This window comes from Taudactylus pleione, unplaced genomic scaffold (genome assembly GCF_031769625.1).
Source record: "Taudactylus pleione unplaced genomic scaffold, aTauple2 ptg000046l, whole genome shotgun sequence".
In the NCBI taxonomy this organism is placed as follows: Eukaryota; Metazoa; Chordata; class Amphibia; order Anura; family Myobatrachidae; genus Taudactylus; species Taudactylus pleione.
In genome coordinates this window covers 13,335,046-13,349,471 of record NW_028284448.1, presented here as the reverse complement: position 1 = coordinate 13,349,471, position 14,426 = coordinate 13,335,046, and the positions used below count along the sequence as shown (strand labels likewise).

General features: G+C 44.4%; 1 protein-coding gene across 1 annotated transcript in view; it reads right to left on the bottom strand.

Moving 5' to 3' along the window:
* Window positions 1-13,492, bottom strand: part of CCN6 (cellular communication network factor 6) — a 41,300-nt gene extending 27,808 nt beyond the window's left edge. Inside the window, exons 1-3 of the mRNA XM_088460422.1 lie at window positions 13,443-13,492; window positions 9,859-10,147; window positions 6,136-6,378 (exon numbers count right to left, since the gene is read on the bottom strand). Coding sequence (XP_088316548.1) covers window positions 6,136-6,378; window positions 9,859-10,147; window positions 13,443-13,487 — 577 coding nt within the window. The 5' untranslated portion in view covers window positions 13,488-13,492. The remainder of the gene's footprint in view (window positions 1-6,135; window positions 6,379-9,858; window positions 10,148-13,442) is intronic.
* Window positions 13,493-14,426: the final 934 nt, after the last annotated feature.

Below are 14,426 nucleotides of genomic sequence, written 5' to 3'. Positions count from 1 at the left end.
TGTCTCCACTGTGGGAGAGAAATGATCCGGTGGTTTTCAATTATCAAGAATTTATCTGGTCTTTCAAGAGAATTTTTGGCGAACCAGGTAGGTCGGTCGCGATTCTGCGATTGAAACAAGGCTCAGACCCAGTGGGATAGTGTGTTGTCCAGTTCCAAACAGTGGCAGCCGAATTACAGTGGAATAATGAGGCCCTGAAAGCCGCGTACTGGAATGGACTCTCAGATAAACTCAAGGACGAGTTAGTCACATGGGATCTTCCTGAAACTCTAGATGATCTGATATCTCTTGGCGTCAAGATTGATCTTTGGATGCGTGAACGTGGTGTTGAAAAGAACCATAGTGATCGCTATAGAACTCGCCCTTGTCCTATTACCCTCACCACTGTGAATGGAACTCTGATAGAAAATGGAACAGTCACCCATGTTACTAAAGCCCTCAAGGTGAAGATCGGAGCTTTACATGAGGAATTCACAGAGTTCTTGGTGGTTCTCGCCATTACTCATGAAATTGTTCTGGGTCAACCATGGCTGCATCAATATAACCCTCATATTGATTGGTCAAGTGATCAGATTTTGTCTTGGAGCTCCTATTGTCGACAGCACTGCCTAGCCCAGGTGGTTCAACTCGCGGACTCCAAGAATGATTCCTTGGATTCAGTTCCTCAGCCATATCAAGAATTTGCTGATGTCTTTTCTGAGTGGGCAGCTGAATGGCTTCCGCCTCATCGTCCTTGGGACTGCCCGATTGACCTAATTTCTGGAAAAATTCCTCCCAGAGGTCACATCTACCCTCTCTCCATTCCTGAAACTCTGTTTATGTCTGAATACATACGAGAAAATTTACAGAAGGGATTAATTCGACCCTCTTTGTCCCCTGCTGGTGCTGGGTTTTTTTTGTAAAGAAAAAAGACGGAGGACTTCGCCCCTGTATAGACTTTTGGGGTTTAAACGATATAACAAGCAAAAATAAGTACCCATTGCCTCTCATCACCGAACTCTTTGATACAGTTAGAGGCGCCAACATCTTCACCAAGCTTGGCACCCATCACAGCTATGACCAGAAAAGGAGCCAATCCTGCTGATTGGTCACCGGAAGCCCTCTCCGCTTTCCACACCCTTAAGCAAGCCTTCTCTTCTACACCTATTCTGTTGCAACCCGATCTTGAAAAGCTGTTCATCTTAGAAGTTCATGCATCGGTTTATGGAGTATGAGCAATTTTGTTGCAGACTGCCCCCGATGGGAAACTCGTGTCCTGTGGTTTCTTTTCACGTAGATTTTCTTCAGCCGAGAAAAACTATCCCATTGGGGATCAGGGGCTATTAGCCATCAAGCTGACACTGGAGGAGTGGAGGTATTTATTAGAAGGAGAAAAACATCCCATAACTATTTATACAGACTACAAAAATCTTCTGTATTTGAAATCCGCTCACTGCATGAATCCTTGTCAGGCCCGCTGGGCACTTTTTGTTTCTCGTTTTGATTTTGTTTTCAAATATCGACCAGAATCCTTGAATGGAAAAGCTGACACTCTCTCAAGGTCAATGTTAATAGAGGATGAACAAACTTCTGAACAGAATATTCGATCATCAATCCTCTGGCGTTTTCCACCACCTCTATGTCTCCAAATCCTCCCCGAGGTAAAACCTCTGTCGCACCAGAATTACGGAACAAGTTATTATCTTGGGCACATGATTCTCTTTTTTCTGGCCACTCTGGTGCCCATACGCCTACTCTTTTCTTCAACTACTGGTGACCTTCTATGAAGAGAGATTTACAGGAGTTTATTCACTCATGTACCAAGTGTGTACAGCATAAAACCTCACGGCAATCTCCTTCAGGCTTGCTTCATCCTCTACTGATTCCTGTCAGACCATGATCCCATCTTTCACTGGACTTTATTACAGATCTTCCTGAATCCAAAGGTTACACAGTTATCTGGGTAGTGGTGGATTGATTCACTAAGATGACCCATTTTGTTCCACTACCACGAATACCTTCGGCCACCAAGTTGGCGCAGATTTTTATACAGGAGATCTTCCGTCTACATGGACTCTCTCAAGAGATAACATCCAATTGTGGGGTCCAATTTGTAGCCCATTTTTGGAGAGCACTATGTTCTGCTATACAAATTAAGTTGCATTTTTCATCGGCATACCATGCGGTCAAACTGAACAGAACATCCGATCATCAATCAATGCGGTCAAACTGAGAGGGTCAATCAAGACATAGAGACATTTCTCAGGATTTATTTGTCTATGTGTCAGGACAACTGGGCAGACCTGTTGCCATGGGCTGAGTTTGCCTATCATTTTCACTACCATTCAGCTACAGAGAAGAGTCCTTTTTTCGCCAACTATGGATTACATCCACGCATTCCAGAGTTTCAGTTTTCACCAGTAGTGGAACTACCAGATGCCAATGCTGCTCTCCAACATTTTTCACAAATCTGGAGACAAGTCCATCAGTCTTTAAAGAAAGCTTCACACAGTTACAAAGTTTTCGCTGACAGAAAATGCTCTGCTGCGCCCAAGTTCTCTCCTGGAGATTGTGCCTGGCTGTCTATGAGGAATCTAAGACTCAGAATTCCCACTATGAAATTTGCTCCCCGGTACATCAGACCCTTTCAAATCAAACAGGTCATTAATCCAGTGGCCTGTAAGATGCATCTTCCACCCAACCTACAGATTCCAAACTCCTTTCATGTTTCCTTGCTCAAGCCATTAGTACTCAATCACTTTCATGCCAAATTACCCAAGACCCCACCAGTACAAACTTCTCGTGAAGTAGAATTCGAGATTGGAAAAATACTAGACTCACGTTGGCATCAAGGACATCTACAATATCTCATTGATTTGAAGGGATATGGTCCAGAAGAGAGGTTTTGGTCAAGAGCATTGGACGTTCATGCTCCTAGATTGGTGCAAAACTTCAATTTGAAATTTCCTCAGAAACCCCATGGGCATCCGGAGGCCACCCAAAAAGGAGGAGGTACTGTCAGGAATCGGGCTGCCAGATCACGACGGAGGGTCCAGACAGCCATGCTCCACCGTTTCGGCTCCTGGCTTTGTGTCTGCTCTCCCCGCAGCTGAAGTGACATCCGCCACATGGGTCCCTCTAAGCACTGCTGGGGAGATTAGCTCTGGTCCCTGTTTTACTTACCTGGGCTTGTCTTCATGATAAGGCGCTGCTCCACTCTGTCCATGCTGATTTCTACGGTCATTGGGCACAGCCATCTTGGTCTGATCAGCTGACTCCTCATCTGCCAATCCTGCTCAACTCTGAAGTCAGCTGTGAATATTGTCCAACCAACAGTAGACACTGGGTATATAAACCCTTCCTGGACTTTCAGTCAGTGTCTGTGCAATGTCTCCTAAAGGTTTCCTTTTGGCTCCTGCCGGATCCACATTTGTTCCTGACCTAGCACACCGTTACTGTCTATTTACTGAACCCAGTTCAGTATTGCCAGCCTCCAAGCCATCATTTTACTGAGCATTGTTCAGCTCCTTGCTTCAAGAACTTTTGCTATTTACTGACTGAATCTACTCAGTAAGAACTTTGCCTTTCACTTAGACTCAACCCTGTGCTTCAGCATACAGTCTCCAGTCTCAAGAGTCATTCACGTATCAAGTTCCAAGCTTCTACTTAGTGGAATATTCCTCAGTACAGCTACTGTGAACTCCTGTTGTTTTTTTCCCTGAGTTCTGTTCTACACCAGGACTGGTACTCTGCCTATATCACTCCCCCCTTAGTGCCTAACCCTAACCTCCCCCTGGTGGTGCCTGAACCTAACCCCCCCCACCCGCAACCTAACCCTAAGTCCCCCTGGGGTGCCTAAACCTAACCCCCCCTCCCGCAGCTGATACTTACCTTGCCCGGTCTCCTTACAATCGGGAAGCAGGCTGCCGTAATTCCGACGTTGGCATCCCCAGTCATGTCGGGATTCCGACGCCGGTGTTCTGTCGGTGATCAGGATTCTGGCGTCGGGATTTTGGTAGTCAGCATCCCGATCTTAAGTATATTAACTGCATCTCCATGTACAGTTCTATTGTGATGTGACAATATTCAGAAGATTGTAGGTAAAATTATATTTCCATACAAAAGAGGTTGTGTGACAATAAAAGGACATACACCATACCATAAAGCATTTCATACTCCAAGTTACGGAATCTATCGACACAGCAAAAACCCCAAACATTTCTTACTGTGTAATAATGATAATTTCAGAAAGTACACAACATACTGTACATATGCAATTTGTGCCGTGTGGGCTAGGAGAATTAATACACCTATTATAAGCTCCCATGCAAAAATACAAAAAACAGTATATAAGTGAGAATGAAGAGGTGCAGAAGACTACTGTAGGGAAATGTTTGCTGTTTGCTCAGGTGTTACAGAAGGACAAGGCATCATGCTGTACTACTAATGGGATTACTTTGTTTACATTCCAGTGGATTTTATATGGGAAAGGGTATTTCTAGATGTGTTTCAACAAATGTTAAAGCAAATGTTAAAACAGGCAAAAGTAATAATGACAGCCCCAATGTCTTCTCTTCAACGACATTTCCCTCATTAACCTATACTGTATTTTCTTAAACATTGCAAAATATATCTGTGGCAGTTTTATCCCTTCACCCAAAGAATTACTTGGTTATAGAAAAACAATAGTACCCAAGTTCAACCTGATGCATTGCAAATATGTGAAAATTAGTCTGCTCATTAAGGTACAAAATAACTCATTAATAGTTTAGCACACTCAGAATAGTTCTAAACCTGTTTACCTGTTCTCTGCAGTGTCACAGAATATACTGGAATCCCTTGTGTACATATTTGTTTATAACACTTTTTAAACATGTGGGAAAGCTTAACAAATGGGTTTAGTGTACCCTTTAAAGGGGTTAGAAAGTCATTGATACTGATCATCAAATGTTTAAAATTTTTAAATTATAACTGGTTAACAAGTTTACATCTGTGAATTAGGTTGGTTATGGGAGACCGGCAGTCGGGATGCCGGCCATCAAAAGACCAACATCGACATGCCGATGCTCAGGGGCTAGTTAAGTATCCTAACCCTCCCCCCTTCAAACCCTAAATCTAAACCTCCCTTCTGGCATCCTAACCCAAACGGTCCCCATCTCGCACCCTAACCCTCCCCGTTAGTGCCTACACCTAACCCTTCCCCCCTCTACCCAAACCCTCCCTGTTAGTGCCTAAATGTTACTATCCCCCCTTAGTGGCTAAACCTAACCCTCTCCCTTAGTGCCTAACCCTAACCCCCCCAGTGGTGCCTAACCCAGGGCCGTAACTAGGAGGGGACTGGAGGTGCACGTGCACCGGGTGCACAGCTGTACCCACCGCCAGTGTCCTCTAGCCTGGTGCCGCAGGGAGGCTCCAAGCCGAGGAGCAGCCAGGCAGATCGGACGGTATTGTTTTTTTTTTAATCTAAGCAGCAATTCAGGGGCATTACCATATGAGCAGTGCAGGTGCATTATTATATGGGCACTACAGGGGCATTACCATATGGGCACTACAGGGGCATTACCATATGGGCAGTACAGGGACATTATTATATGGGCACTACAGGGGCATTACCATATGGGCACTACAGGGGCATTACTATATGGTCACTACAGGGGCATTACCTCAGGGGGCATTACTATAGGTGCACTGCTGAAGGGGACATTATTATAGGGGCACTGTTGCAGGGGAATAACCAGGGGGAACGCCAAATTACTGTCTTGCCTCGGGTGACAAAAATCCTAGTTTCGGCCCTGCCTAATCTCCCCTGTCCACAGCCTAACCCTAACCTCCCGTGTCCGCAGCCTAACCCTAACCTCCCCACTCCCAAAGCCTAAACCTAACTCCCCCACGGTGCCTAAACCTACCCCCTCCTCCCCCCTGCGTTGCTAACAGCTAACTTGGCCCTCTTTAATTACGATCGGGATTCTGGCACCAGCATCTAAACTGATCTCGGGATTACGGTGCCGGTGTTCTGGGTGCAGGCTGGGATACAAGCGCTGGGATTTCAAATGCCGGCATCCAGATCGTAGGTAAATTGACTACATCCCCTGTGAATTGACATGTAGAAATGGTATTGTAAAGACTGAACAAAGAAAACAAATATTTGTAGCATACCAGGTATAAATTTGTAGTCTGATGTGGCAGGGTCCTTCTCTAGAGCACAGTTCGACAGCTCAGATTTCTTCTTAGTGATATCTGTGGGTTCTGCACACCGGCTTTCATCTTGTTTGAAATTGAGTAAAGGGGTGCATCCAATAGTATCACTTATGCATAGACATGTGTAAAATGGACTGGGCTGAAAAGACTGGCCATTTTGATAAAGGACACCATTGAGTTCACATCCGACAGCAAATATATCTACAAGTTCAAAGACACACATATCAGTTGCTGGCATATATTATGAAATTGGCAGCACATCACAATTATTATATTCTCCTTTGATGGTGTACTTATGCAGTCTATTAAATGCTCTCTCTCTCTCTCTCTCTCTCTCTCTCTTTCAGGGGTTGCAGAACAGTAGGCATTCAATCTCTAATTCCATTTGCATGACAATTACACCAAAGTTGGAATTCCTCAGGCATCATTGAGAAGAGATTCCAAAAGTGAGGTGATATTGACAAAGAGGTCAGTAACACACTATTTTATTATTTCAAAATACTGTAGTGGTGATGCACTGGACAGATTGTATAGTTTAAGCTTTCCAATGCTAACTATTTAAACTATGCACCCTAACTTAATGTTAACACACAACATACTTGCTAATTTTTTAAAATAATTTCCATGAACACTTTGTTACTGAGCAGGCGCGCATAAACTCATCATGCTGGTTTCAGTCTAGGTGGATCTTGGTGCTCTACAGTCCCCTTCATGTTGTATCTACTGAGTTTAATGATAATTTACTTTACATTTTACAATGTTAAAGATGTATCATGCCTTGATTTGCCACTAGGTAAATCATGTTGACATTTATAACGTGCCATAGTACATTATTAAACAAATCACATTGTTGTACCAAGGTATTTAAAAGTATTAGGTTACAATTACATTTCCCAGCAAGCAGTCGGTATACTTGTTCTACCAGCAATTGTCAAATGAAAACCCCTGGTAGTAAATGGGAAGACTGCAGCATAGCCCTCTCCAGAAATCTGTAACTATCTCTTGCTAGAAAGATTGGCCTGGTCACACTATAATAGGTAATCAGGACACCCTGTCATGTGATCCATGCCCCGCAAGTATTTATAATAGGTGTGCGGTGCACATGGGGGGCCCCACACTGCACACCCTGCACCCATAGTATACTTACTTTGTGCCGGCAAGCGGGTGCCTCTTCTTCTGTGGCACCATCTTCCCAGTGACATCTTCAGGAAGATGGTGCCATGCAGTTAAAGCAAAAACTTTAGGACTGTGCATTGACACCATGGTCACTAGTAACACAGAGAGTTCAGATTCAAAAATTTAATATACTGTAAATAATTGATATCTGTCACAATCTGTGGTATGCAATATGGTAATGGCATATTCTATACAGTAAGGAATCTGTAACATAAGAAATTGGCCAGGCATTATGAATCCCATGTGTTTAAAATCCTTGCCTGGGTGGAGAATCAACTTTCAACATCAGGTACGATGACACATGCATGCGCAGAGTCGGGACCCTGAGACACATCCCCTTTACCTATAAAAGGGGAAATTATTTGGCACTAAGTGCTAGGTGATTGAGTTCCATACCTGGATCATGATGAGCTGGATTGATAATATCCTTGTGTACAAACTTGGCTTGGTCCCTGGAACCTCTGTGTAGATTACTCGTGTACCAACATGGGCCAGTTTACTGGACTTGTCTTGCAATAACCCATGGTGTGACTGATCTGCAGTATATTGACTTTTAGATTCTGCCTGTCTTAATTCTTAAGAAATGTTTTTTGTGCATTAGACCCAGACTGTCCGACTAAGAGATCCGCTACACAGCCTCTGATAGGTGAGCAGTATCATATTTATCTGTCACGATTGACTGTAATAACATGTATTTTCCACTGGGGTTCACTATGTATACTATACATGCACCTGGCAGAATCACCTAGCTAAGATAATGAGGCCAAAGGGACTGCTTACCAGTACACTGAAGTTGTACACACAATACAAGGACAATTAGCTGCCTTACAGCAGAGAATGAAGAGGTGCAGGTAGCCTAGATAATATGAGCTGCACCAGCAGCAGTTGATGCAGAAATAAATGCTCCCCATTATCAATCTGAACCTATTATATTATACAACTGCCAGAAACATGTAAATGGAAATTGGGGTTATTTTTACCATGGTTGCAGCTGGAGGCATCACGCCTCCTGCATGCATTACTTTTCTGAACTGCGTCCATGAACATCTGCATGATCCACTGCCGGCTTGAGTGACGATGGGGTCACTTAAGCCGGTGAACGCAGTTGCTCAAAAGAGACGAGGAAATCTTTGTCAGCCAAAGGAGAACCTGGCCTCTTCCCCTGCACTCCAATGGCGGCAACACACCTCCGTTTGGGGAAATAGAAGCTGTCACCGCCCCCTCCCCACCCAGAAATGGCAGCACTGACAGTCTGCTGCCGCTCTGCGTGCAAACACACAGGACTCGTACTGCACATACGCAAATCGGCACAATTGGAGATGTGCGCTTACTGTTAGGTGAGCGCACATCTCTGAATTAGCCCCTAAATTGATCAGTCTAAAACAAGGGTCTCAAGATAATTTATTGTAGTAGGCGTGTGCTTGTGTGTTAAGGAATTTAGGCCTTGATTCAGAGCCGGACACTCTGACAGAGCGCTCGCTCTGAATCAGGGTCGTCCTTCTTGATTTTTAGAGCGGCCACCCACAGCTATAGCGAGCTGCCAGGAAGATGGTTGCGATGGTCAAGACCATCGCGACCATCGGGCTTGCGACGAGACCCTTGTGGTAGGGTCTCGTTGCCGCAAGCCCTGGAGTGCTTTCGGCTCAAACAGAGCCGAAAGCACTCCCACTGACATCACTTGTGATGTCAGTGGGGCTGGCCCCAGACGGTAGGCGTTCCCATGGGAACGCGTCCATCTGGGCAGCCACACCCCCGGCACGCCCACCAAAGGGAGCGTACTGTCACTCAACATTGACAGCAAGCCCCCTGTGGTACGAGACCCGGAGCGACGGTTTGCCCGTCGCTATCCGGGTCTCGCGCATGCGCACGACGGAGCCGGCTCCGTCGTGCGCATGCGCACTGGGCCACCATCGACCCGCTTGCCAGCGCTCACGAGCGGGTCTGAATCAGGCCCTTAGACTGTAAGTTCCAATGGGGCAGGAACTAACATGAATGACAAAGCTTCGCTGTGTAGAATCGTGGCTCTATTTAAATAAAATGATAATAACTACTACAACATTGACCATTGGTTTACAAAGCTTTTTTACAAACAACTAACCAATAGTGGGTTATAATTTTGAAATAATTGGAATTATCTTACTGTGTACCAGGAGACACTATTGATTGATTATATCTACATACACAGACTCTGAGGAGTAAATTTACTAAAGTGAGCGTTTTTAGAAGTGGAGATTTTGCCCATAGCAACCAATCAGATTCTACTTAACATTTAACTAGCACCTTCTAGAAGATAATAGCTAGAATCTGATTGGTTGCTATGGGCAACATCTCCACTTTTAAAAACTCTTGCTTTAGTAAATTTACCCTTGAGAGAGGTCCTAGTGGTTTCGATTTATGGTGGAGGAAAATTTGTTGTTGGAAGCATCCACACCAGGGTCCAAGATTCCGATCTTTACCCATTTATTATAAAAATCCAAAAAGGAAAAAAATTAGAAAGTTACTTACATTTACAAATTCCAACTTCAAATTTAGGCGAATCAGTGGAGTAATCACAATATAGACCTCTATGGTGATCACAAACATCTGCTTCATTACAAATGTCCCCCAGCTGTTTAGCACAGATTTTACAGCATCCACAGCCATCCTTGACCAGACTTACTCCCACCGGACATGTGCGCTTATGTGAGCATTTGCATGGCCAGTGACAAAACTCCTTGCGCTGAGCAACCATTGACTCTGCTGCTATGTCCCCAGTCATCACTGAATTTACAGTCTCTTCAGCACTGCAAAGAAACTGGAACACATTACACCGAATGAGAATATGGACCACACATTCATTATACATGTAGTTTATCTTAAACTGAACTGCTAGTAAAGGCCCCCATACATCAGCAATTGATTGCAGCAATTGTGCAATTTGCAATCGATTGTGTATAAAAATCTTTCCCTTTTTCAAACGATTGCAGATTGCAGAATTGCCACAATCGATTGAAAAAGAGAAAGATTTTTATACACAATCGATTGCAAATTGCAAATTTGATTCTATCAGTGAATGTATACATCAGTTCTTTCACCATGGACAAATACATAACATGTAGCTGCAAGCCAAATGAATATAAAGTACATCATGTATTTACTACAAAAAAACACCCCCTGCTATTACCAAACTCATACAAACATTCTCGGCTCTTGATTTCTCAGAGCAAGACCTTATGCAGCCCATTCACCTCCCTTGTCATCTGTATTTCCCACGGACCGCTAGCCTATCAGCGGCCACTTTACATGTAGCGGCTGCTTATTGGCTGTTTACCAATATAAAGCGTCCGCTGATTGGCTAGCGGGCCGTGGAAGATACAGATGGCAACGATCATCTATCATTTTGCGTAGTGTAAGTATATGTGACAACATATACTTACACCTGTCCGCCTTAGATCGGTTCACTCGTTTTGATGATGGTGAGTATGGGATCTTTATTCCAGGTACTCCCATTGGATTCTACATGGACAAGGGGACAGATCACCTGGTAGCAGGTAAGTTTGTGTGAGTGAGGTAGGTGAATGTAATAAAGTTGTACTTTAGATGGTGTGTGTACTGTTTTTTTTTTTAACTATTTATTTTACAGTGGGGGTACGGATGCCAGCTGCCTGCTGGCACTTGTAGTTCCACAAGTGCCAAATGGCAGACATGCTGGCACCTGTAGTTCGACTAAAATACAATAGTTTCTACATTTTTACACCATTATTACCCCCATACCCACTGGTCCAGGGGTGTGGGGAAGAGCCCCAGGCTTCAGACTAAGCCTGGGATGTTGGGAGAGGGGGGGTCCCCACCTCCCCTGAGATCTCCGGCTTGGGCTGACCAGCTTGGGGTGTTAATGCTTTGGCCGGGGAGACCCGGTGATAGTCTCCTGGCTGTGGCATTACACCCCGGTCAGTTTGGGTCCAGTACAGGCTTAAAATATAAGGGGACCCCTACGCATTTTTTCCCCCCTATATTTAAAACCAGGACTGGCCCTGCAGCCAGGTGCTGGTTCCTAGATTACGGGGGAACCCTACATGTTTTTTTCCCTGTAATTTTAGGAAGCAGGACTGGCTGAGCAGCCAGGGGCTGGTTATGCTTTTTGGGAGACCCTACATAATTTTTTTTTAAATAAACACTTTAGATTTGGTATACAGGCAAAAACATACACAAATCACACTGATCTTTGTATGTTTCTGCCAAACTCATAGCTCAGAAGGTGGAGTGTTAGAAACTTAAATTTATCAGCGAGATTGCTACAATCTCACCCGAGATTATAATCTCGATTCTTTTTAAATTACCGAGTTACATCTTTTCATGAAAAGTACTTCTGAGTTTGCCCGATAGTGAGTTGATTCGAGTTTGCGAACTCACCTGAGTTTTACAGTGAAAAGAGATAAATCTCTCTCAAACTCACACAAGTTCATCTTTAGTAAATTTGTGAGTTGAAAAAAATGACTAAACTCACCCGAGATTGCCATCTCGACTAAACTTGAATCTTAGTAAATTTACCCCCTAGTCTTTATTGTTATCAGTGCACACTTACACCAGCCCTATCCTTGGTGCAAGAGAAAACAGGTGTATTGCCACATACACACAACTCTGCATTTCCATCTAAACATCCTTGCTAAACTTTGCCTGTATGTGAACGCCCTGTTACCACAAAATTAATCCCCTTCAGCCACAAGTGAAAATGTGATGTGACTGAGTTGTGTACAAAGCTGACTTGCCGTTAGATGCAAGCTCTCGGTTCTGGGGTATACGCCATACTTGCCTACCCTCCCGATTTGGTCGGGAGCCTCCTGAAAATCGGGTGCCGCTCCCGACCTCCCAGGAAGACAGGCAAGTCTCCCGACCTGCGGCGACGTGTCTGCACCCCACGAACTTTTAAGTATAAAGCCCGGCGGCGGGGGGGGCGTGACGCGATTCGCGCTGAATCGCGTCATCATGGCTCTGCCCCCTGCTCCACAATGCCATTAATATCGGCATTGTGAAGAGGGGGCGGAGCCATGATGATGCGATCGTGCTGTCACGCCCCCATGCTCCGCCCCCAATGACGAGTCGCTGCCGGGTGCCGCTCCCTTTGACGCACCCCCCCCCCTGGTCTGTAAGCCCGACAGCTCCCTCCCGGAAGGAGGGAGCTAAATGTCGGCAAGTCTGGTATACGCAGTGTGAAAAGTGAAAACACACAAGATCCATCACAAAGCTTAAGGCCCCCATGCATCAGCAATTGATTGCAGCAATCGTGCAATTTGCAATCGATTGTGTATAAAATTCTTTCCCTTTGTCAATCGATTGTGGCAATTCTGCAATCTGCAATCGATAGAAAAAAGGAAAGATTTTTATACACAATCGATTGCAAATTGCACAATTGCTGCAATCAATTGCTGATGTATGGGGGCCTTTATTTGCATTCAACTTAGCATTGGCCCTTTAACGTTGCTTTTTAATGGGGAGCTTTGTGGCTTTAGTAGCAAACACGTGAAATAAATGAGCCCAAATGACCAAACTTACTCAACACATGCATATGAGTGCTTCACTCGCAGATATTGGCACTCCACTGACACTTATCACCCCCTCCCCCTAAAACAAATGACAACATATGCCAGAAAATGAGCATTTAGCACATAGGCTCAAAAAGGGCTGAAAAATAAACTGATTTAGTGTCAGATTTTTCTGCATGCAATAATAATGTCAGCTGTATAAATTATGCTTTTTCAAAGACTCATCTGCACTAATGAAATTAAAGATTAAATGAAGATTTAAGTATGGACTCTCTGTACTGTAAAGCGGGTGCTGTATTTAATGTTATAAAAGGGCAAATATTTCATAAACAAGCAGTGCTCTTACAGAGAAGAACTGGTCGGCTAATCATGAATTATTACATTTTTAAAAAGGACAGAAATCTGCAAATCCCACCAATCAGTGCTAACGGAATAAGGGAAGGAAAGAAGGTTTTACAGTGCAGCTTTTAGGTACAGAAGATGTCAGCCATTTCTGCAGCCTTAATGAACTAAGTATAACTAACCATGCTCAGATAAAGACAAATAAATAAATGATTGAAAACGTACCTGTTGATAGTATGCAATAAGGAGAGAAAATAGGAGCCACTGCATGTTCTTGAAGCCTGAAATATAAGTGAATGATGAAAACTCTGCAAAGCTGAATATGAGACTGTACACAAAGCTCCCCTCTGTCTCCTCTGAGCACACATAGATCGTCACACACATGCATTCAGCAGTACAGTCATCTGCGTCATGTACCCACAGGCTCGGGAGGCTTCTCACTCAACTCTTTGCTTTTCCCTTATTTTTGTACTTTGTTTACTGTTTGTACGAAAATGTGATTAAACCTGGAATATTTTTTTTTTTTTAGTTGGATTGTCTAGGGTGTAATTAATTATATCATTTATTTTAAATAGTTTTTCGTAATGTTTATCATGGCTTAATTTCATATTTCTGCTTTAGTGATTACTTTACAATTTATTATTATCACTTATATAACACACCAGAAAGGTCCACAGCGCCATGCAGTGCTTAATGGAACAAAACAACATAAAACACAGTGAACAAACAGCATTAAATGACATAGGCCCTCATTCAGAGCCGGACGCTCTGAGCAGAGCGCACGCTCTGAATGAGGGCCGTCCTCCATAATTATGGAGCGTCCTCCTGGACGCTCGTATAGCTGTGGGTCACCACCCACAGCCTATACGAGCGTGCAGGTTGATGGCCGCGATGGTCTTGACCATCGCGACCATCGCCACTGCGAGCCGGAGCCTGCGGTTGAGTCTCTCAACCGCAAGGCCCGGAGTGACTTTGGCTCTATCAGAGCCAAAATCACTTCCACTGACATCACTAGTGATGTCAGTGGGCCGGCTTCTAGACGGTAGGCGTTCCCTTGGGAACGCCCCCGTCTGGGAGGCACGCCCCCGGCACGCCCACCAAAGGGGGCGTGCTGTCAATCAACATCGACAGCACGCCCCCTTTGATCAGACACAACGAGCGAAGGAAAGTCCTTCGCTCATCGCGTCTGGCGCATGCGCATGACGGAGC